Source organism: Nomascus leucogenys, chromosome 17 (genome assembly GCF_006542625.1).
Source record: "Nomascus leucogenys isolate Asia chromosome 17, Asia_NLE_v1, whole genome shotgun sequence".
NCBI classification, from domain to species: Eukaryota; Metazoa; Chordata; class Mammalia; order Primates; family Hylobatidae; genus Nomascus; species Nomascus leucogenys.
Window position 1 is genome coordinate 91,841,204 of NC_044397.1, and position 21,036 is coordinate 91,862,239.

The 21,036-nt window shown below is 56.5% G+C and overlaps 1 protein-coding gene across 2 annotated transcripts; it reads left to right on the forward strand.

The window, feature by feature from the left end:
* The first annotated feature begins 932 nt into the window (after nucleotides 1–932).
* On the forward strand, nucleotides 933–19,297 carry DAPK3 (death associated protein kinase 3). Of its 2 annotated transcripts, none has more exons than XM_030797350.1 (9): nucleotides 933–1,028; nucleotides 2,218–2,373; nucleotides 12,428–12,788; nucleotides 13,277–13,406; nucleotides 13,731–13,779; nucleotides 14,003–14,029; nucleotides 16,857–17,009; nucleotides 17,639–17,684; nucleotides 18,114–19,297. In XM_030797350.1, the coding sequence occupies exons 2-9, from the start codon at nucleotides 2,312–2,314 to the stop codon at nucleotides 18,648–18,650; spliced, it is 1,365 nt and encodes a 454-aa protein (XP_030653210.1). In that variant the 5' UTR covers nucleotides 933–1,028; nucleotides 2,218–2,311; the 3' UTR covers nucleotides 18,651–19,297. The 2 variants fall into 2 exon arrangements, with proteins under 2 accessions (XP_030653210.1, XP_030653211.1); XM_030797351.1 differs by having other exon boundaries at nucleotides 951–1,129.
* The last annotated feature ends 1,739 nt before the right edge of the window (nucleotides 19,298–21,036 follow it).

A 21,036-nucleotide genomic window follows, 5' to 3' on the forward strand; every position in this document is an offset into this window, starting at 1 on the left:
CCAGCCTGGGTGACAGCGAGTCTCTGTCTCAATAATAAAAAAATGCATTTAGGCCGGGCACAATGGCTCACGCCTGTAATCCCAGCACTTTGGAAAGCTGAGGTGCCGGATCACCTGAGCTTAGGAGTTTGAGACCAGCCTGGGCAACGTGTTGAAACCCCGGCTCTACTAAAAATACAAAAATTAGCCGGGCATGGTGATGGGCACCTGTAATCCCAGCTACTTGGGAGGCAGAGGCACGAGAATCGTTTGAACCCGGGAGGTGGAGGTTGCAGTGAGCTGGATACCGCCGCTGCACTCCTGCCTGGGTGACAGAGTGAGACCCTGTCTCAAAAAAAACAAACAAAACCTGTTACCTCCCAGTGTTGTCAGTTGGCACATACTATGTTTCAATAAAACGCTTGCTGTTATTCTCTATTTTGAGACGAAGAGGGACCCTGTGAATGACAACCCCAGACTGACCTCATTTGCATTTTTAAGTATTTAGAATGTGGGTAACAGTTTTCAGTAGAGGAAACTGCCACATAGGGACTAAAGCAGTCCCAGGGTCCACTCCAGGAGCTGCCATGCGCTCTCAGCCACAGGTGAGCCATCCATTCGCGCAACCGGTGCTCCAGGAAGGCCGGAAGCGGGATGCAGGGCTTCAGCTTCGCTCCTCGCAGCTTCAGCACCAGGGTCAGAGGAGAGGCGGGCGGGGCGATCAAGGGACCGGAAGTTGGCGTTTTTTCCGTTCGCTTGACCAGCGTCGACTGCAGCCAATGAAATCAGGGATGGCGAGTGTTCAGCCAATGGCGAGGCTGCATCCGGGTGTGGGGGCCGAAAAGGCAGCTGGGGGCGAGGCGTCGAGGTGCGGCACGAGTGGCGGGCGGACCGGCCAATAGGCGGTAGGGTTCGTTTCCCGGGGGCGGGCACTGGCGGGCGCGGTGACCTCGGCGCAGGCGCGTCGCGGCGGCAGGAGAGCGGGGCTTCTGGAGGAGGTGGCGGTGGCCAGCGCGGCGCCTCCGGCCGTGGACTCCGGGCTGCGGAGGGTAAAAAGCGGGCTCGGGCCGAGGCTGGAGGGCTGAGTGGGGCCGGGGCGGCGCCCCGGGGGCCCGCGGAGGACGAGGGAGGGAGAGAACCTGAGGAGCTGGTAGGTTTGGGGACCCATCTGGGTGACCGGCCGGGGAAAGGGCTCGGCCGGGCCTGCGAGGGGCGTAGCGGCCCCAGGGATGCTGGAGCGGAGCCTTAGGGATGGGCAAGGCCTTGGGGGCGGGGGGGGTTCTGCAAAGGGAGCCACTGGGGTCTGCCTAGGGGCTTGTGCGGAGATTGCGGGCGAGAGGAGGCAGAGAACGGTGGAGGAGACTCAGATGGGGCCCTTTTTGGAGGCCCATTTTGAGGGATAGGGGAGACGGCGGTTGGGGGACTTTGATACATGGAGCGTGGAGGAAGAGGTTATTGCGAGGACAGTGGAGGTCAGCGGGGGAGGGAGGCAAAGTGGGTTTGCAGGAGCGTGGAAGGCGTCGTCCGGTTCCTGGAAAATTTAGAATTGGAGGGAGTCAGAGATGGTTAGGGGTGGGCGGGGGTGTTCTATCGATGAGGGTCTTAAAAGACCTGCCGTGGGCAAGGACAAGGAGGGGTTAAGGTAGTAACTTAACTTGGGAATTTTGATCGGAATGGCAGCACTTTGGGAGGCCTGGGACGATCGCTTGAGCCTTGGAGTTCCAGGCTGCAGTGAGCCATGATCGCACCACTGCATTCCAGCCTGGGCGACAGAGCAAGACTCTTTCTCAAAACAGCAACAACAAAGAAAGAAGTAGACTTGAGAACTTCGTTCAGACTTTGGCCGGGGAGTAAGGTAGCCCTGGGATTTGAGGTTGAGGAGAACGTGCAGGAATGGTGGGGGATTTTGGCTGAGCAGGTTGGGAGAAGTCTAGGAGTGAGAGTCAAAAAAAGACGCAGGCAGCGTCAGGGAAATCAGAATTATGTGTCTGGAGAGAGTTTTGCGGGGTCAAGGTGGCCCAGTGGGGCTGTTACCAACCTTTTGAGTGGTTATGGGGCTCTAAAAGAGGTGACATGACAGGACCCAGCCCACTAAACACAGCACCTCTTTTTGTCGAGTTTAGAGCTTTAGAGTGGAGAGGTGGGAGGCTTGTGTTTGCTGGACAGGTCTGTCTATCAATCTAGGAGAAAAGGGTGGTGTCTCAGTTCCTCACTTCTCTCTTTCCCTGTCTTCTCCAGGGTCACCATTAGGGGACTCCTGAGGTCCTATCTCCAGGCTGCGGTGACTGCGCTTTCCCTGGAGTGGAAGCTGCTGGAAGGCGGACCGGCCGCCATGTCCACGTTCAGGCAGGAGGACGTGGAGGACCATTATGAGATGGGGGAGGAGCTGGGCAGGTGAGCTGTCTGCCCCCACGTCTGGGCTCCAGGGACAGGAGAGAGGTGCTGTGGGGTTTTCTGAACAGCAACTCTCCTTTCCTGTTCTTTATCCTGTATCCGGAGAAGGAATGAGTCAGTATCATGTGCTGGGGGAACGAATTTGGGCTGTGGAGTCAGACAGCCCTGGCTGTGAATTCCTGCTTAGGAATCCTCTGTGTTTCCTGTGGGGAGAAATGTAATTGAGCCGTTACAGCAGCCAAGACCGTGCCTGACATGGGGCACCAGAGCAACAGATGCCAGCTGCTTTTGTTATTAAAAGATCTGTCTTCTGCCTGGGCAAAGTAGCAAGACCCCATCTCTACAAAAAATAAAAATGAAAAAAAATTAACCAGGTGTGGTAGCTCATGCCTGTAGTTCCACCTATTAGGGAAGCTGAGACGGGAGGATGGCTTGAGCCCAGGAGTCGGAGGCTGCAGTGAGCTATGATCGTGCCACTGCACTGCAGCCTGGGCAACAGAGTGAAATGCCATTTATTAAAAAAACAAATTCTCCCTGTTAATCCTCTTTTGTGGGAGGCACTTTAGTTTTTTTCCCAGCTCTTAGATGTTTAAAGTAGGGGGAGGGAGGGGCGTGTCTCCCAGCTGGGCCCACACCTCGGTCAATTGTTTAACATGCTTGTGGGAAAAAGCAGAGGTTTCCTCTTCCAGGGAGGCAGCTGATTTCCTGCCTGTCTGGGCCTTGGAGGGTCCCCTGGGACCCCGCCCCCTCCAGACTAGCGAGGCACCGCTAGGCCCTGCCTCCTTTTGTAGAGCCTCCAACCTTATTTGGTGAGTTTGCTACTGGCCAGCCTCCCTGGAGCCGCCTCGTGATGTCACCAGAAGGGAATGTAAATAAGTGAGCTCCGTGTCAGGCCGGGGAGAGTGCTGCAGGCTCTTTTGGGATCCTGAGGTCCCTCCTTCAGGAATTTCCTCCTTAGTGGCAGAGAAGGCGTGCCCCCTCCTCCCCCTTCTCATGCTTCAGTGTTGACCCGTCCTGCTAGGGGTCGTTTGGCAAAAGTCAGCAAAATTCAGCCAAATCGATGATGTCTATTTCTTTTAACCTGCTGATTTCGCCTCTAGGAATTAATTCATTGGAAAACTGTACATACATGGATGGAATGACTTAAGACTGGGGTAGTTGCTAGAACGTTTACCAGAACACCAGCCTTTTTTTTTTTTTTCCTTGACACTATCTCATTCTGTCACCCAGGCTGGAGTGCAGTGATGCGATCTCGGTTCACTGCAGCCTCAGCCTCCTGGGTTCCAGGGATTCTCCATCCTAGCCTCCCGAGTAGCTGGGATTACAGGCGCTTGCCACCACCCCTGGCTAATTTTTGTATTTTTAGGAGAGACAGAGTTTCACCATGTTGGCCAGGCTGGTCTCGAACTACTGACCTCAGGTGATTCACCTGCCTTGGCCTCCCAAAATGCTGGGATTACAGGCGTGAACCACTGCGCCCCTCTGGGAACAGCAGCCTCTTAAATGGCCTTCCCCAAACCACTGCACCAGGGCTGGAATAGGATGCAGCTTTTTTTTTTTTTTTTTCGAGACGGAGTCTCGCTCTGTCGCCCAGGCTGGAGTGCAGTGGCGCAATCTCGGCTCACTGCAAGCTCTGCCTCCCGGGTTCATGCCATTCTCCTGCCTCAGCCTCTACGAGTAGCTGGGACTACAGGCGCCCACCACCACGCACGGCTAATTTTTTTGTATTTTTAGTAGAGACGGGGTTCACCGTGGTCTCAATCTCCTGACCTCATGATCCGCCCACCTTGGCCTCCCAAAGTGCTGGGATTACAAGTGTGAGCCACCGCGCCCGCCCTGGATGCAGCTTTTAAAAAGAACCAGGCAGGGCCGCGTGCGGTGGCTTCTGCCTGTAATCCTAGCGCTTTGGGAGGCTGAGGCGGGAGGATCGCTTGAGCCTAGGACTTCAAGACTAGCCTGGGCAACATAAGTTGACCCCCTTCTCTCAAACAAACAGAAATTCATAATTTAAAAAAAAAAGTATTTAGCCTTCTGTTTTTGCCGTGAAGCCTTGGAGGTCTGGTGTGTATTTCATGTCACAGTTCTTCTCGGGACTGGCCACACCTCACGGGTTTGACAGCTCCGGGTGGCCAGTGTCTACTGGTCTGACAGCACTGCTTCAGGTAGTGGTCTGGAACATTCTCAGAGATACATGAAATGCAAGATGAAGGCCCAGAATCTAGCAATTTTTTTTTTTTTTGAGATGGTGTCTGGTTCTGTCGCCCAGACTGGAGTGCAGTGGTGCGATCTTAGCTCACTGCAACCTCCACCTCCCATGTTCAAGTGATTCTCATGCCTCAGCCTCCTGAGTAGCTGGGACTATAGGCACCTGCCAACACACCTGGCCAATTTTTTTGTATTTTTATTAGAGGTGGGGTTTCAGCATGTTGGCCAGGCTGGTTTTGAACTCCTGACCTCAAGTGATCTTCCCGTCTTGGCTTCCCAAAGTGCTGGGATTACAGGCGTGAGCCACCACGCCCGGCCTAATTTTTTTAAACTGCAAGCATGGATTGACTGTGCACCTTCATGTCTGCTGTCCTGATTTATTTACTGAGTAGTCAGCACACTGCGGCCTGTGGGCCAAACCCAACAGGGGCAAACACTTCTTTTTCCCCGACCCTTAATTTTTTCTGGTCTGCAAGTTAGGAATGCTTTGGAATTTTAATTTTTTTTATTTTTATTTTTTTGAGACAGGGACTCACTTTGTCACCCAAGGCTGGAGTGCAGTGGTGAGATCTCCACTTACTGCAGCCTCAACCTCATGGGTTCAAGCAGTTCTACCACCTCAGCCCCCTAAGTAGCTGGGACTACAGGCACCCGTCACCACGCCACGCCTGGCTAATTTTTTGTATTTTCTGTACAGAGGGGGTTTCACCATGTTGGCCAGGCTTGTCTTGAACTCCTGACCTCAGGAGTTCAATCCGCCCTCCTCGGCCTCCCAAAGTGCTGGGATTATAGGTGTGAGCTACTTTGCCCAGCCCACATTTTTAAAAAAAATTGAATTGGAATCTGGCTCTGTTGCCCAGGCTGGAGTGCAGTGACTCGATCTTGGCTCACTGCAACCTCCGCCTCCCAGGTTCAAGCGATTCTCCTGCTTCAACCTTCCAAGTACCTGGAATTACAGGTGCCCGCCACCCTGCTTGGCTAATTTTTGTATTTTTAGTAGAGACGAGGTTTTGCCATGTTGGCCAGGCTGGTTGCGAACTCCTGACCTCAAGTGATCTGCCTGCCTCTGCCTCCCAAAGTGCAGGGATTACAGGTGTGAGCCACTGTGCCTGGCCCCAGCCCACACTTTTGTTTTGAGATGGAGTCATGCAGTGTCGCCCGGGCTGGAGTGCAATGGCTCAATCCCAGCTCACTGCAATCTCCGTCTCTGAGGTTCCAGCGATTCTCCTGCCTCAGCCTCCCCAGTAGCTGGGATTATAGATGCCTGCCAGCACGCCCGGCTAATGTTTTTGTATTTTTAGTAGAGACGTGGCTTTCACTGTGTTGGCCAGGCTAGTCTCGAACTCCGACATTGTGATCTGCCCGCTTTTGCCTCCCAAAGTGCTGGGATTACAGGTGTGAGCCACTGTGCCTGGCTTCCTAGCCCACATTTGTAAACATCACAAACCCTATCAGTAGAAATCGTTGGTGTGTAGGCCACACTTGGGTCGTGTCTGGGTTGTGGCAGGCACTTAGGAAGTGGTTTGGGAGTGACACTTGAGACCATCATTGAGGAAGGCTTGTTGTGCCCCCACCTGCGCTGGGGGCTGGGGAAGTTACAGAGAAGCGAAGGGGGTGGGCTCGGCTCTCGGGGAGTTTCTTTCCTGGTTGGGGAGATCAGGCACCTTTCACGTCCTGTAGAGGAACTGAGAGCGTGCCTGTGGCCTTGCTGCCAAGGAGCAAGTCTGTCTGTGGCCAGCGAGACCGGGAGCTGTCTGGAGGTGGGCGGCTGTGGTCTGCTGTTGCTGTAGGAGGACTCAGTGGCAGAACCGGAAATCCCGTTGGCAATAGCAAAACAGGGAAAGGCGTGGTTTACGGAACCGGGTTGTCCAGGTGTGCCATGGCCACAGGTGTGGCTGGATGCTGGTGAATGCGGTGCCTTGTGTCCCCGGGGCCGAGGTCCACTCCAGCGTGGAGGAGGCGCCCTGGTAGAGTGAGTGACGGGGCTTACGTGCCACCTGCAGCGCCTGGTGGCCCTCCTCTCCTGGCCTGGTCTGTTCTTAGGCAGCCTTCTACATGGTGGCGCCTGCCGCGACCCCAAATCCAAGCCCAGCAGAGGGAGAGAGAGATCCTCTCTTCCCTGCAGGTGTTCAGAGCCGTGTGGACTGGACCGGTCTCTTTGGGCTGGAAGGCGTGGTTTTCTGCTTGCCCAGGTCCAGTCATGTCCCCTTCCACCCCTTTCCTGGGCCACTGAGTCCCACAGACTGAGAGTGAGCGGTGAAGGCTGCCCTGGGATAGCTGCGTCTGTTAGCAGGAGACAGGGTGGAGCCGGGAGCTGGGCAGGCAGGAACCCAGTGCCCAGCACCAGGTGCCTGCTTCCTGTTAGAGCACCTGGACTCTGGAGCCTGCAGCACCTGGTTTGAAGGTTTGAATCCTCCTGCCACTGACTGATTGCATGACCTCGGGCTAGCTGCTTTCCTTTTCTCAGCCTCAGTTTCTTTAAAATGCGGATAGTGGCCAGATGTAGTGACTCCACCTGTAATGCCAACACTTGGGGAGGTGGAGTGGGCGGATCTCTTGAGGCCAGGAGTTCCAAACCAGCCTGGGCAATACAGCAAGACCCTGTCTCTACAAAAAATAAAATAAATAAATCAGGTGTGGTAGCGTGTGCCTGTAGTCCCACCTACTTGGGAGGGATTGCTTGAGCCCAGGAGTTCGAGACCAGCGTGGGCAACATGAGACCTCATCCTTACAAAAAGAAAAAAAAAAATTAACTGGGTGTGGTGGTGTGTGCCTGTAGTCCCAGCTGCTTGAGAGGCTGAGGCAGGAGGATTGCCCTAGCCCAGGAGGTCGAGGCTGCAGTGAGTCATGATTGAACCACTGCACTCCAGCCTGAGCAACAGAGCCAGACGCTGCCTCAAAAAAAAAAAAAAAAAAAAAAAAGGAAAAAACCCTACTGGCGCTTGCCTTGTAGGGTTAATTCGGAGATGGATGGAAATGACACCAAGACAGTCTGGAACTCAGACCCTCCAGTGATCAGCCCTGGGTGGGGAGGAAGCATGGACCAGATCCACCCCCCAGTGGGGAGGAAGCGTGGACTGGATCCGCCCTGGGTGGGGAGTAAGTGTGGACCAGAACAGCCCTGGGTGGGGGGAAGCATGGACTGGATCCACCCCGCAGTGGGGAGGAGGTGTGAACCAGATGATCCCTGGGTGGGGAGGTAGTGTGGACCGGTTCCACCCTGCAGTGGGGGAGGCAATGTGGACCGGATCTGCCCCGCAGTGGGGGAGGAAGCATGGACCAAATCAGCGGTGGGTGGGGAGGATCAGCTGTGGGTAGGGAAGAAGTGTGGACCTGGTGGCCCAGAGGCTGGCCTCCCCCAGATTCTCAGCCTGGGGCTCCTACGTGGGTGACTGTGATAAGCTCTCAGGTTCAGAGACATGAATGAGCTGGGATTCAGTTCTGAGCGGAACTTCGTTCTCCGGGCTTTTATTATTGACTGGCTTTGGGGAATTAGCTGCTGGAAATCACTGTGACAAGGCTGGGAGCAAAGCAGAACCACGTCCACTCATCTTAGGGCCACCGGCTACTGGTGACCTGACTCACTGGGGGTGAAGGACCATGGGCGCACTTCTTTTGTGCCTATGTGTGCACGCTAATTATGTTTTGTAGAGATGGGGTCTCACTGTGTTGCCCAGGCTGGACTCGAACTCCTGGCCTCAAGCGATCCTCACATCTCAGCCTCCCAAAGTGTTGGGATTACAGGCATAAGCCTCTGCACCCAGCCTCCTCTTTATTTTTATTTTTTTATTTTTTTTGAGACGGAGTCTTGCTCTGTCGCCCAGGCTGGAGTGCAGTGGCGCAATCTCGGCTCACTGCAAGCTCCGCCTCCCGGGTTCACGCCATTCTCCTGCCTCAGCCTCTCCGAGTAGCTGGGACTACAGGCGCCCGCCACCACGCCCGGCTAATTTTTTTTGTATTTTTAGGAGAGACAGGGTTTCACTGTGGTCTCGATCTCCTGACCTCGTGATCTGCCTGCCTCGGCCTCCCAAAGTGCTGGGATTACAAGCGTGAGCCACCGCGCCCGGCCTCCTCTTTATTTTTTAGTTCAGTTGGAATAACACTAGAGGGGTAAAATCTGCATATTTAAAAAGGAGGCAACCCGGCCAGGCATGGTGGCTCACACCTGTAATCCCAGCACTTTGAGAGGTCAAGGTGGGTGGACCACTTGAGGTCAGGAGTTTGAGACCAGCCTGGGCAACTTGGTGAAACCCCATCTCCACTAAAAATACAAAAATTAGCTGGGCATGGTGGCGTATGCCTGTAATCCCAGCTACTCGGGAGGCAGAGGCAGGAGAATCACTTGAACTCAGGAGGCAGAGGTTGCAGTGAGCCGAGATCGCGCACTGCACTCCAGCCTGGGCGATAGAGCGAGACTCTGTCTCAAAAATAAATAAATGAATTAATAAATAAATAAGTAAAAAGGAGGCAACACATCCAGGGATTCCCGCAGAGTTCCTGGCACGTGAGTAACACTGGATTTGGATGCTGTGACTGTGGGAGTCCTCCTGCAATAGGAGGTGAAAGTATTACCATCAGCCAGGTGGGTGCAGGCAGAGGGGAAGAAGGAAGGAATTCCAGGTGCAGGGAGTGTTATAGCAAAGACGGTGCCAGGGTGGGAGCAGAACGCCAGGGTGGGAGCAGAACGTATGCAGAGGACGTCGTGTCACACGCGGGCAGGGCCGGGTGGGGCGAGTCTGATGAGGACCGCCTCGCTTTCCTCCCACCTCTGCCCTTGGCTGTCAGTCAGCGCGAGGCTCCTGCAGCCGCTGTAACAAACGCCACAAGTGAGTGCCCTGGGTGACCATGGCTTCCCTCGGGGGTTCCGAGTCTACAGTGGACCTGCAGGGCTGGGCCCTCCTGGAGGCTCCAGGGGGGAATGTGGTTCCCGCCTTTCCCAGCGTCTAGAGGCACCTGCTGGGCTCTCGGGGACTCATTCCTTCCCCTTCACAGCCACAGCGCAGCCTCTTCCAGTCTCTCTCTGACTCTCACCTCGTGAGGATGCTACGAGGACACTGGGCCCCGGATTACCGAGGATGCTCTCCCGTCTCCAGATCCTTAACCTCATCCCATCTGCCGAGCCCCTTTTGCTGTTGAAGACGCCATCTTGGCAGGTCCCGGGGGTTAGCACGTGGATGATGTCTTTGAAGGGGCTGTTAGATTTAGTCTGCCCCACGATCAGTAATAATTTGGCACCTCCCCTTGCTCACCTCTAATGTCCCTGCCTCTGACCCCCTGGCGTGTGTGCAGAGCATGTCCCTGGTGGCCCACCATGGGAGTTTTGTTACCAGCACACTCTGACCTGGGTCTTATGGAGGTGGCAGTGAGCACACACTGCTTATCTGTGGCCCTCCGCCGTGCTAGGATGTGAGGCCCGGAAGGACAGGCCCACGCCTAGACCATGGCAGCAACTCCAGCGCCTGGAGCAGGGCTGAAGGGCTTGGGCCTTTTGAGTCTGGCGTGATGTCCTCAAGGTTCATCCATGCTGTGGCCCGTGGCGGAGCTTGTTCCTGTTCATGGCTGGCTCAGGCTCCCGTGTGTGGATGGGCCACCCTGTGTTGGCCATGCTTCCGCTGATGGGCGTTTGAGCTGTTTCTACCTGCGGCTGCTGTGGCAGTGCTGCTGTGAGTGTCCCTGTGGAAGTTACTGCGTGGACAATGTGTGTGCGTTTCTCTCGGGGAGATCCCGCGAGTGGAATTGTGGGTTACGTGGAAACTCTGTGTTGAAGCTTCCGAGGGGCCGGGCTGTTTCCATAGCTCCACCAGCGGCGTGGACGGCTCCAGCCCCACATCCTCACTCTGGTCTCTTGTCTCACAAACCTGCGCGTTTCTTTCCCTCTGTCCGCTGAGTAGGGAGCTCTTTCGAAGTCAGTGGCATAGATTTAAGAAAATGGTAAAATGGATTCTACTGTGACTAGTTCGGTCAGGATGGAATTGCACCAAATAAAAAGCAAAACCCTTCCTCTGCGCGCACGTCCTTAACCCCCTCCTGGGGGACCTGCTGTGGACAGGCTGCTGTGTAGCCTCCGTACCTTTCCAACCAAAAAGACCGTGTTCTCTGTGTCATAGGGTGGGTGACGTCATGAAGGTCTCTTCTTGTCCACACGTAAACAGCCAGCCCGTTCTTTCTTGTGACTGGGTAAAAGTCCCCTGGGTTTATCATAGTCTCTCCCAGTTCCCGTTTATTTATTTTCACTTCTTGCTTCTCTGGAAACGAGTGCCTCTTTTTTTTTTTTAAAGAGACAAAGTCTCGGTCTTTCGCCCAACCTGAAGTGCGGTGGTGTGATCACAGCTCACTGCAGCCTTGAATTCCTTGGCTCAAGTGATTCTCCTGCCTCAGCCTGCCGAGCAGCTGGGACTGCAGGTGCCCACCACACCTTGCTCATTGTTTGTTTGTTTTTGTTTTTTTGAGACAGAGTCTCGCTCTGTTGCCCGGTCTGGAATGCGCTGGCGCAATCTCGGCTCACTGTAACCTCCGCCTCCTGGGTCCAGGCAATTCTCCTACCTCAGCCTCCCAAGTCGCTGGGACTACAGGCGCGCACCACCACGCCCTGCCAATTTTGTATTTTTAGTAGAGATGGGGTTTCACCATGTTGGCCAGGCTGGTCTTGAATTCCTGACTTCAAGTGATCTGCCCGCGTTGGCCTCCCAAAGTGCTGGGATTACAGGCATGAGCCATTGCGCCCAGCCACCTTGCTTATTTTTTAATATATATATATATATATATTTTTGAGATGGAGTCTCGCTCTGTCACGCAGGCTGGAGTGCAGTGGCGTGATCTCGGCTCACTGCAAGCTCCACCTCCCGGGTTCACGCCATTCTCCTGCCTCAGCCTCCGGAGTAGCTGGAACTACAGGCGCCCACCACCACGCCCGGCTAATTTTTTGTATTTTTAGTAGAGATGGGGTTTCACTTGTGTAAGCCAGGGTGGTCTCGATCTCCTGACCTCGTGATCCACCCGCCTCAGCCTTCCAAAGTGCTGGGATTACAGGTGTGAGTCACCGCGCCCGGCCAATATTTCTTTTTTGTAGAGATGGGGTCTCACCGTGTTGCCCAGGCTGGTGTCAAACTCCTGAGCTCAAGCAATCCTCCCTCCTCAACCTCCCAAAGTGCTAGAATTACAGGTGCGAGCCACTGCACCTGACTCAGTTATCTCTTTATTTTTTAAATTTATTTTTATTTTTTTGAGGCAGGATCTTGCTACGTTGCCCAGGCTGGAGTACAGTGGCACGATCTCAGCTCACTGCAACCTCTGTCTCCTGTGTTCAGGTGATTCTCCTGCCTCGGCCTCCCAAGTAGCTGGGATTACAGGCGCCCGCCACCACGCCCAGCTAATTTTTTGTATTTTTGGTAGAGACAGGGTTTCACCATGTTGGCCAGCTGCTCTTGAACTCCTCAGCTCAAGTTATCTGCCTGCCTTGAACTCCCAAAGCGCTGGGATTACAGGCGTGAGCCACTGCACCTGGCCCTCTCAGTTCCCTCTTGATATGCATTGAACTGTTCATTCTTTCACTTTTCAAAAATATGCCGGTGCCATGGTGTAACGTGTGGTTCTGCACTCGCCTCCACACACCTGCTGGGCATGGCCCTGGGAGGGGTGGGAACGCTGCGTCTGATGGTGCAGGGCGCTAAGGAATTGCTCTCTGAGAAGGCGCAGAGTCTGCACCCCCGCAGCGGCTGGCTCATGTCCTTCAATGTGCCTGGTGCAGGGCTGCGCCCAAGAGGAGCAGGTGGAGGTGACGGGGAGCCAGCCACCCCCACTTACTCCCTCCGCCTCCTCCACCCCCACTCACTCACTCCCCCTCCTCCAGCGGCCAGTTTGCAATCGTGCGGAAGTGCCGGCAGAAGGGCACGGGTAAGGAGTACGCGGCCAAGTTCATCAAGAAGCGCCGCCTGTCATCCAGCCGGCGTGGGGTGAGCCGGGAGGAGATCGAGCGGGAGGTGAACATCCTGCGGGAGATCCGGCACCCCAACATCATCACCCTGCACGACATCTTCGAGAACAAGACGGACGTGGTCCTCATCCTGGAGCTGGTCTCTGGCGGGGAGCTCTTCGACTTCCTGGCGGAGAAGGAGTCGCTGACAGAGGATGAGGCCACCCAGTTCCTCAAGCAGATCCTGGACGGCGTTCACTACCTGCACTCCAAGCGCATCGCACACTTTGACCTGAAGGTGAGCCCTGTAGGGCCCTGTGGGACCGACCTGGCCAGTGTGGGGGTGGGCATGGGGTAGGGAAGAGCCTGGAGGGCACCTCCTGTGTGTGGGGGTGAGGTTTGGGGAGCGTCGGGGTGAGGTTGGTGGGAGCGTGGGGGTGAGGTGGGGGAGCGTGGGGGTGAGGTTTGGGGAGCGTGGGGGTGAGGTTTGGGGAGCGTGGGGGTGAGGTTTGGGGAGCGTGGGGGTGAGGTTGGGGGAGCATCGGGGTGAGGTTGGTGGGGCGTCGGGGTGAGGTTGGTGGGGCGTCGGGGTGAGGTTGGGGGGAGGATGGGGGTAGCGTGGGGGGTGAGGTTGGGGGAGCGTCGGGGTGAGGTTGAGGGAGCGTCGGGGTGAGGTTGGGAGTGTGGGGGTGAGGTTGGGGGGAGCGTGAGGGTGAGGTTTGGGGAGCGTGGGGGTGAGGGTGGGGGAGGCCCGTGCTTTCCCTCCTGAGCCCCCTCCCACCCCAGCCGGAAAACATCATGCTGCTGGACAAGAACGTGCCCAACCCACGCATCAAGCTCATCGACTTCGGCATCGCTCACAAGATCGAGGCGGGGAATGAGTTCAAGAACATCTTCGGCACCCCAGAGTTTGTGGGTGAGGCCCTGCCCAGTGGGCAGCCCCAGCCTGGGGAGGGTGGTCTGGGACTGCCTGCTGGGCTTGGGGTGGGTCACGCCCGGCACTGGGTGCAGTGTCCTCGGCCCTGAAGCCACCCCTCTTGGGCCCAGCATTGCGGGAGGTCAGGGCCTCCATTTGGTGCAGCCCAGCCGTCCTACCCATCAGGCCCTGAGGGCCAGCTCTGCCGCATTCATGCCCCCAAGGGCTGCGACGTGTGAGAACCTTGACCCCATGCCTGTGTCCTGAGCCTCTTCCTTGGCCAGCATGTCCCCAGCGCCTGACCCACATCTCCCTGTTCTGCAGCCCCAGAGATTGTGAACTATGAGCCGCTGGGCCTGGAGGCGGACATGTGGTGAGTGTGCCACCCGCTCCTGCTGGGCCTCCCTGCTGTCCTGGAGCGCAGGCCAGTGCTGCAGCTGGGGACGAAGCGGGGCCTTGCTGCTGTTGGAGTATGGGGGGACCGTTGCCCTAGAACGGGGCCCTGGACGCCACAGTCCTGGGAGGGTGGGCGGCCCTGTGCTGGGAGGGTAGGCGGCCCCATGCTGCGCTGACCCTTGCCTCTTGTCTGTTCCCAGGAGCATCGGCGTCATCACCTACATCCTGTGAGTACCTGGCAGGGCCCCCTCGGCTGTGCAGCACAGCTGGCACGGGTCCCAGGCTCCGTGTGTTTCATGCGGACGCCAGGGGTCCCCAGCCTGGCTGTGACCCGTCGCGGGTGCTCAGGGGATACCGGGTGAACGGATGAGTGATTCTCTGTGGCTGCTGTCACAGAGGCTTCTGGAGAGTTCGGAAGGCAGGATGCTTACAGAGCGGCTGAGCAGGCCCCGGGTTGGGGGTCGTGTATGCTCCTGTCCCTCTGGCTGCTAGGGAGCCCAGCCTTCTCTCGAAGTGCAAGGAAGGGATCCGACCCCAGGCTGGGTTTTGACTCCTCTCCCTGGACCACACATGGGCCTGCTGTTGTTTATTATTTTTATTTGTTGAGACGGGGTCTTACTCTGTTGCCCAGGCTGGAGTGCTGTCCTAGCTCACTGCAGCCTCCACCTCCCAGACTTAAGCAATGCTCCCACCTCAGCCTCCTGAGTACCTGGGACTACATGTGCACACAGCCATGCTCGGCCTTTTTTTTTTTTTTTTTTTTTTTTTATGGAGTTTCGCTCTTGTTGTCCAGGTTGGAGTGCAGTGGTGCAATCTCGCCTGCTCACCGCAACCCCCACCTCCTGGGTTCAAGTGATTCTCCTGCCTCAGTCTCCCGAGTAGCTGGGATTACAGGCGCCCACCACCATGCCCGACTAATTTTTGTATTTTTAGTAGAGACGGGGTTTCACTGTGTTGATCAAGGCTGGTTTTGAACTCCTGACCTCAGGTGATCCGCCCGCCTCAGCTTCCCAAAGTGCTGGGATTACAGGCGTGAGCCACTGCACCCGGCCGGCTAATTTTTTTTTTTTTTTTTTTTTGAGATGGAGTTTCGCTCTTGTTGCCCAGGCTGGATGGAGTGCCAAGGCCCCATCTCAGCTCAGGCTCACTGCAACCTCTGCCTCCCGGGTTCAAGCGATTCCCATGCCTCAGCCTCCCAAGTAGCTGGGATTACAGGTGCCTGCCACCATGCCTGGCTAATTTTTTGTATTTTTAGTAGAGACGAAGTTTCACCATGTCGGTCAGGCTGGTCTTGAACTCCAGACCTCAAGTGATCTGCCCGCCTCGGCCTCCCAGAATGCTGGGATGACAGGCGTGAGCCACCGTGCCCAGCTGGCTAATTTTTCAAAGTTTTTGTAGAGGTGGAGTCTCACTATGTTGCCCAGCCATATTGAATAGGCATAGCTCATTCAGTAAGCAAGGGAATAAACAATGGTGTGGGCCCAGCCTGCTGTAGCGCATGAACGGACCCAAAGGCTTCAGATGGGCTAGACGGTTTGTATTCTTTTTAAATGTTCAGATAATTCAAACTTACAGAGGAGCAACAGAAACAGCAGAGATGGGCCGGGTGTGGTGGCTCACGCCTGTAATCCTAGCACTTTGGGAGGCCGAGGTGGGCGGATCACGAGGTCAGGAGATCAAGACCACGGTGAAACCCCGTCTCTACTAAAAAAATACAAAAAATTAGCCGGGTGCTGTGGTGGGCGCCTGTAGTCCCAGCTACTCCAGAGGCTGAGACAGGAGAATGGCATGAACCCGGGAGGCGGAGCTTGCAGTGAGCCATGATCGCGCCACTGCACTCCAGCCTGGGCAACAGAGCGAGACTCCATCTCAAAAAAAAAAAAAAAAAAAAAAAAGAAACAGCAGAGATGTCCCCTGCAGCTTCCCCCTCCTCATTCAGTTTACGTTTTTCATGAACGCAAACGTTATGAACACCAAGACGTTAGCCTTGGTGCTACGCTAATAACAAAAGTGCCAGATATGCCGGGCGCGGTGGCTCACACCTGTAATCCTAGCACTTTGGGAGGCTGAGGCGGGCAGATCATGAGGTCAGGAGATTGAGACCATCCTGGCTAACACGGTGAAACCCCGTCTCTACTAAAAATACAAAAATTAGCTGGGTGTGGCGGCAGGCGCCTGTAGTCCCAGCTACTCGGGAGGCTGAGGCAGGAGAATGGCGTGAATCCAGGAGGTGGAGCTTGCAGTGAGCCGAGATCATGCCACTACACTCCAGCCTGGGTGACAGAGCGAGACTCCATCTCTAAAAAATTTTAAAAATTTTAAAAAGTGCCAGAGGTGGTTAGACACCCCCAGGTTTTCCACTCCTGTCCTCTCTGAGGTCCAGGGCCCCATCCAGGAGCCCACATGGCATTTAGCCGTTCAGCTCCTTCGCCGCCTCCAGTCTGAGGCTGTTCCTCTGTCTGGCTTTCATGACCTTGACTGACGAGCGCCCACGGGTCAGGTGTTTTGCAGAAGGCGCCTGAGTCCACGTTAGTCCGGTGCGCTCTCACGATCAGACAATCAGACGGGGCTTCAGTGTCTCTGCTCAGAACCTCAGGGATGACATCGTGTCGCCCTGCCAGCATCAGGCTGGGAGGCAGACGCTGTTGGGGCCTCTCACTGCCGGGCTGTTGACCTTGATCCTTTGGCTAAGGTGGTGTTGGCTTGGGGTGCCCACTGCAGTTACCCTCCCTTCGGTGTTACTGAGCACTGGGGGCTTTCGGGCTCTGCGTTTGCACAGATACTTCGAGTCTCCAAGGAGACTTCTGCCTGTTCATTTCTGCTGCCGTCAGTGGCGGGGTGGGGGGGTGGATTTTGAATGCCTCTTGGGTGGTTGCTGGGATCGTTGCAGGAAGGTTCTAGGGGCTCACGAGTGTGAGTGGCCCAGGCACCTGCCATCAGCCTGTCCACTGTGCTCTGCCTGTCGTGGGCAGGATGGAGTTTGGGGCAGCCAGGGAGGCGATGCGGTCGTGGTGGGAGCCCAGGATCCCACTGAGCCCCACGCCCGTCTCGCAGCCTGAGCGGCGCATCCCCGTTCCTGGGCGAGACCAAGCAGGAGACGCTCACCAACATCTCAGCCGTGAACTATGACTTCGATGAGGAGTACTTCAGCAACACCAGCGAGCTGGCCAAGGACTTCATTCGCCGGCTGCTCGTCAAAGATCCCAAGTACGAGGGGCCGGCAGGGGGCACGGGGTGGGACATGGGACGTGGGCCCACTCCACCCACGGAGGCTCCAGAGGACTCTCCTCCCAGCGCCACCTCCCTGCGGCTGGGGATCAGACATTGCTTCCCCCTCGGGCTGGAGAGAGTAAACTGATAAACTGATGGCCCAAGTTGGCCATTGCCATGGTTTTTTTTTTTTTTTTTTTTTAGTAGAGATGGGGCTTCACCATATTGCCCAGGCTGGTCTTGAACTCCTGACTTCCAGTGATTTGCCTGCCTCGGCCTCCCAAAGTGCTGGGATTGCGGGTGTGAGACACCGTGTCTGGCTGCTTGCCGTGTTTTTAGCAAACTTTTAATTAGTTGCCAGTGTGTCAAGTAAGGTTCCATGTAAAATTCCAGGTCACTTGTTTTCCTGTAAACACTTAGAATCCTGGCAGTGCTGAGGTCTCAGCTTTCTCCACCACCCCCCAGAAAACCCCACACTCCCTCCAGTACTCTGTTCAGCTCCTGTGGTTGGCTGAGCAGAGGCTGGGGAGCGACTTTAGGGCTTTTGGGGGTCCTGGGAGTCAGTTGTTCACGGGAGGACGGGACAGATGGTACAGGTGAAACTAACCAGAGCGGGGGTCTTCTAGGCGGAGAATGACCATTGCCCAGAGCCTGGAACATTCCTGGATTAAGGTAAGTGGGGAGATGGGGGGAGTTCCCTGGGCTTCCCGCCTTGGCCTTCTCACTGGGGTCTGGGTGGCCTTCAGCATTTAAGGCTTGTGGATGTAACAACCCCCAGTGGCTGGGGAGGGTCCCCAGAGAAGTGAGCCTGGGTGGCGGGGGTTGGGTCCTGGGCATGGGACGTCCGGCACCCGATAGACCTGGTGGCATCCTTGGCTGGTGTGTGTCCAACGGGGCTGAGACTCCCAGGGCCAGGGCTGCGGCAGCAGCGTTTTTCTCCAGTGAGCACTCTCGGCTTTGTGTTGGGCTGGGCAGTCTCTGTCATGAGGCATTGACTCGGCTGCCGGATGAGCCCCTGAACCTCAGTTCACACTGGCAGGTGGGGGCTGGCGGGGCTGGGTGGCATCGCGGGGACCCCCCTCAGGCCTGCCTCCCTCCTAGGCAATCCGGCGGCGGAACGTGCGTGGCGAGGACAGCGGCCGCAAGCCTGAGCGGCGGCGCCTGAAGACCACGCGTCTGAAGGAGTACACCATCAAGTCGCACTCCAGCATGCCGCCCAACAACAGCTATGCCAACTTCGAGCGCTTCTCCAAGGTGCTGGAGGAGGTGGCGGCGGCTGAGGAGGGCCTGCGCGAGCTGGAGCGCAGCCGGCGGCTCTGCCACGAGGACGTGGAGGCGCTGGCCGCCATCTACGAGGAGAAAGAGGCCTGGTACCGCGAGGAGAGCGACAGCCTGGGCCAGGACCTGCGGCGGCTGCGGCAGGAGCTGCTCAAGACCGAGGCACTCAAGCGGCAGGCGCAGGAGGAGGCCAAGGGCGCGCTGCTGGGGACCAGCGGCCTCAAGCGCCGCTTCAGCCGCCTGGAGAACCGCTACGAGGCGCTGGCCAAGCAGGTGGCCTCCGAGATGCGCTTCGTGCAGGACCTCGTGCGCGCCCTGGAGCAGGAGAAGCTGCAGGGCGTGGAGTGCGGGCTGCGCTAGGCGCACTGGGGTGGGCCAGACCCCAGGACAGCCGGAGCTCGGCCTGCGGTGACGCTGCGCCTCCCATCGCGCGGGTCCCTGCCCTTGCCCAGCACCGCCAGGCTGGAGGCGGAGTGGGAGGAGCTGGAGCCAGGCCCGTAAGTTCACGGGCGGGGGTGGGCGTGGGACGGGACTGCTTCTCTACACAGCCTCCACGCTGGCCTTCACCTTCGCTCCTGCATCGTCGGTGACGCCGGGACCCTCCAGGCAGCGCGGCCTGTGGCGCTGTGAGGGTTGGGACCCAGGATGGGACTGGCCACCGAGGTGCATCTGCGGCCCGAATGCAGCCCTGGTCCAGGCCCGGAGGAGGGTTTGCAGGCAGTTCCACGGGCAGTTCGGCGGGGTGCTGCCCGTTGCTGCCACTAGCCCGGGAGGAGGTCGTGGGACGGGGAGGGTGGGGTGGACGGCGGACAGGCAGTCCCTATGCTGCTGGGTGGTGCCGGGCTTGGTGGGGTCTTCCACCGTGTGCCTTCTTCGCCGAGACCCATCCCCCGGGTGTGGGGTCCCCTGCTGCGGACTCCTCCGCTAGCGCCATCGTCGCGCCTGTGCACGCCTAGGCAAGAGCGGCCCTCTGCAGCCAAGAGAAATAAAATACTGGCTTCCAGATAGGCGGCGTGTTGTGTGCTTCAGGCCTTGGCAGGGGACAGCCAGCTCTTGGCCACGGGGCATGTGCCCTCCGAGGCGTTCATGTTTCTCTCTGTGTTCCTTGCCTGCCATGTGCTCGGGAAGAAGGGGAGAAACCTGGGGGGCCTCGCAGACCCTCACAGTGTCCTGGGAGCTGCCGGATCTTGGTCTCCGGGTGTTTTCATTGCAATGAGGTGGAAGCTCCGGGCAGCTGAGGTGGGTCAGAGGCGTTTCATGTTCCCTTGTGTCTTACGGGATGCTGCTGCGTTCCACGTGGGAGCCCCCTGCCCTGCCTGGAGCCACATGCAGGTGGCCTTGGAGGAGGAGCGGCTCAGCTCAGCTGCTGGGGCTCACACCTAGTTTCAGAGAGGGGCCCCGACCCTGCCCATCCTCCCTGGAGGAAGTTTTTTGTTTTTTTTTTTTTTTTTTTCTTTTTTTGAGACGGAGTCTGGCCCTGTCGCCCAGGCTGGAGTGCAGTGGTGCGATCTTGGCTCACTGTAACCTCTGTCTCCTGGACTCAAGCACGTCTCCTGTCTCAGCCTCCCAAGTGTCTGGGATTACAGGCATACACCACCACACGTGGCTAATTTTTTTTTTTTTTTTGAGGTAGAGTTTTGCCCTTGTTGCCCAGGCTGGAGTGCAATGGTGTGATCTTGGCTCCCCACAACCTCCGTCTCCCATGTTCAAGCGATTCTCCTGCCCCAGCCTCACGAGTAGCTGGGATTACAGGCATGCGCCACCACGCCGGGCTAATTTTGTATTTTTTTAGTAGAGGCAGGGTTTCACCATGTTGGTCAGGCTAGTCACGAACTCCCGACCTCAGGTGATCTGCCCGCCTCAGCCTCCCAAAGTGCTGGGATTACAGGTGTGAACCACTGTGCCCTGCCACAATTTTTGTATTTTTAATAGAGATGGCGTTTCACCATGTTGGCCAGGCTGGTCTCGAACTTCTGACCTCAAGTGATCTGCCCTTTTTGTGCTCCCAAAGTGCTGGGATTACAGGCGTGAGTCACCGCATCTGGCCATTTTTTTTTTTTTAACTTTTTTTTTCTTTCATTGAGCTATGATTCACACACCCTAAAATCTTTCTTTTAAAGTGGACAATTCATTGGTTTTAGTACATTCACAGAGGCAGGAAAAGGTACATCCACACAAAAATTGTATGTGAGTCAGGCGTAGTGGTGTTGCCTGTGGTCCCAGCTACTCAGGAGGCTGAGACAGGAGGATCACTTGAGCTCTGGAGGTGGAGGCTGCAGTGAGCTGTGATCCCGCCACTGCACTCCAGCCTTGGTGACAGAGCAACACCTTGTCTCATAAAGAAATGCACGGTGCACCAGGCACGGTGGCTCACGCCTGTAATCCCAGCACTTTGGGAGGCTGAGGTGGGTGGATAACGAGGTCAGGAGATTGAGATCATCCTGGCTAACACTGTGAAACCCCATCTCTACTAAAAATACAAAAAAAAAAAAAAAAATTAGCTGGGTGTGGTGGCGCCTGTAGTCCCAGCTACTCGGGAGGCTGAGGCAGGAGAATGGTGTGAACCCAGGAGGTGGAACTTGCAGTGAGTCGAGATCGCACCACTGCACTCCAGCCTGGGCGACAGAGCGAGACTCCATCTCAAAAAAAAAAAAAAAAAAAAAGTGAAAGTGGTGCATTGTATGTGTATTTTATTTATTTATTTATTGAGATGGAGTCTGCCTCTGTCGCCCAAGCTGGAGTGTAG

Bases quoted from the DNA above. Each gene is read 5' to 3' on its own strand.
- DAPK3 (XM_030797350.1), top strand. From the start codon at position 2,312: ATGTCCACGTTCAGGCAGGAGGACGTGGAGGACCATTATGAGATGGGG. The intron at 2,374-12,427 runs GTGAGCTGTCTG...CCCCTCCTCCAG, and splicing joins ATGGGGGAGGAGCTGGGCAG to CGGCCAGTTTGCAATCGTGC. The intron at 13,407-13,730 runs GTGAGGCCCTGC...CCTGTTCTGCAG, and splicing joins CGGCACCCCAGAGTTTGTGG to CCCCAGAGATTGTGAACTAT.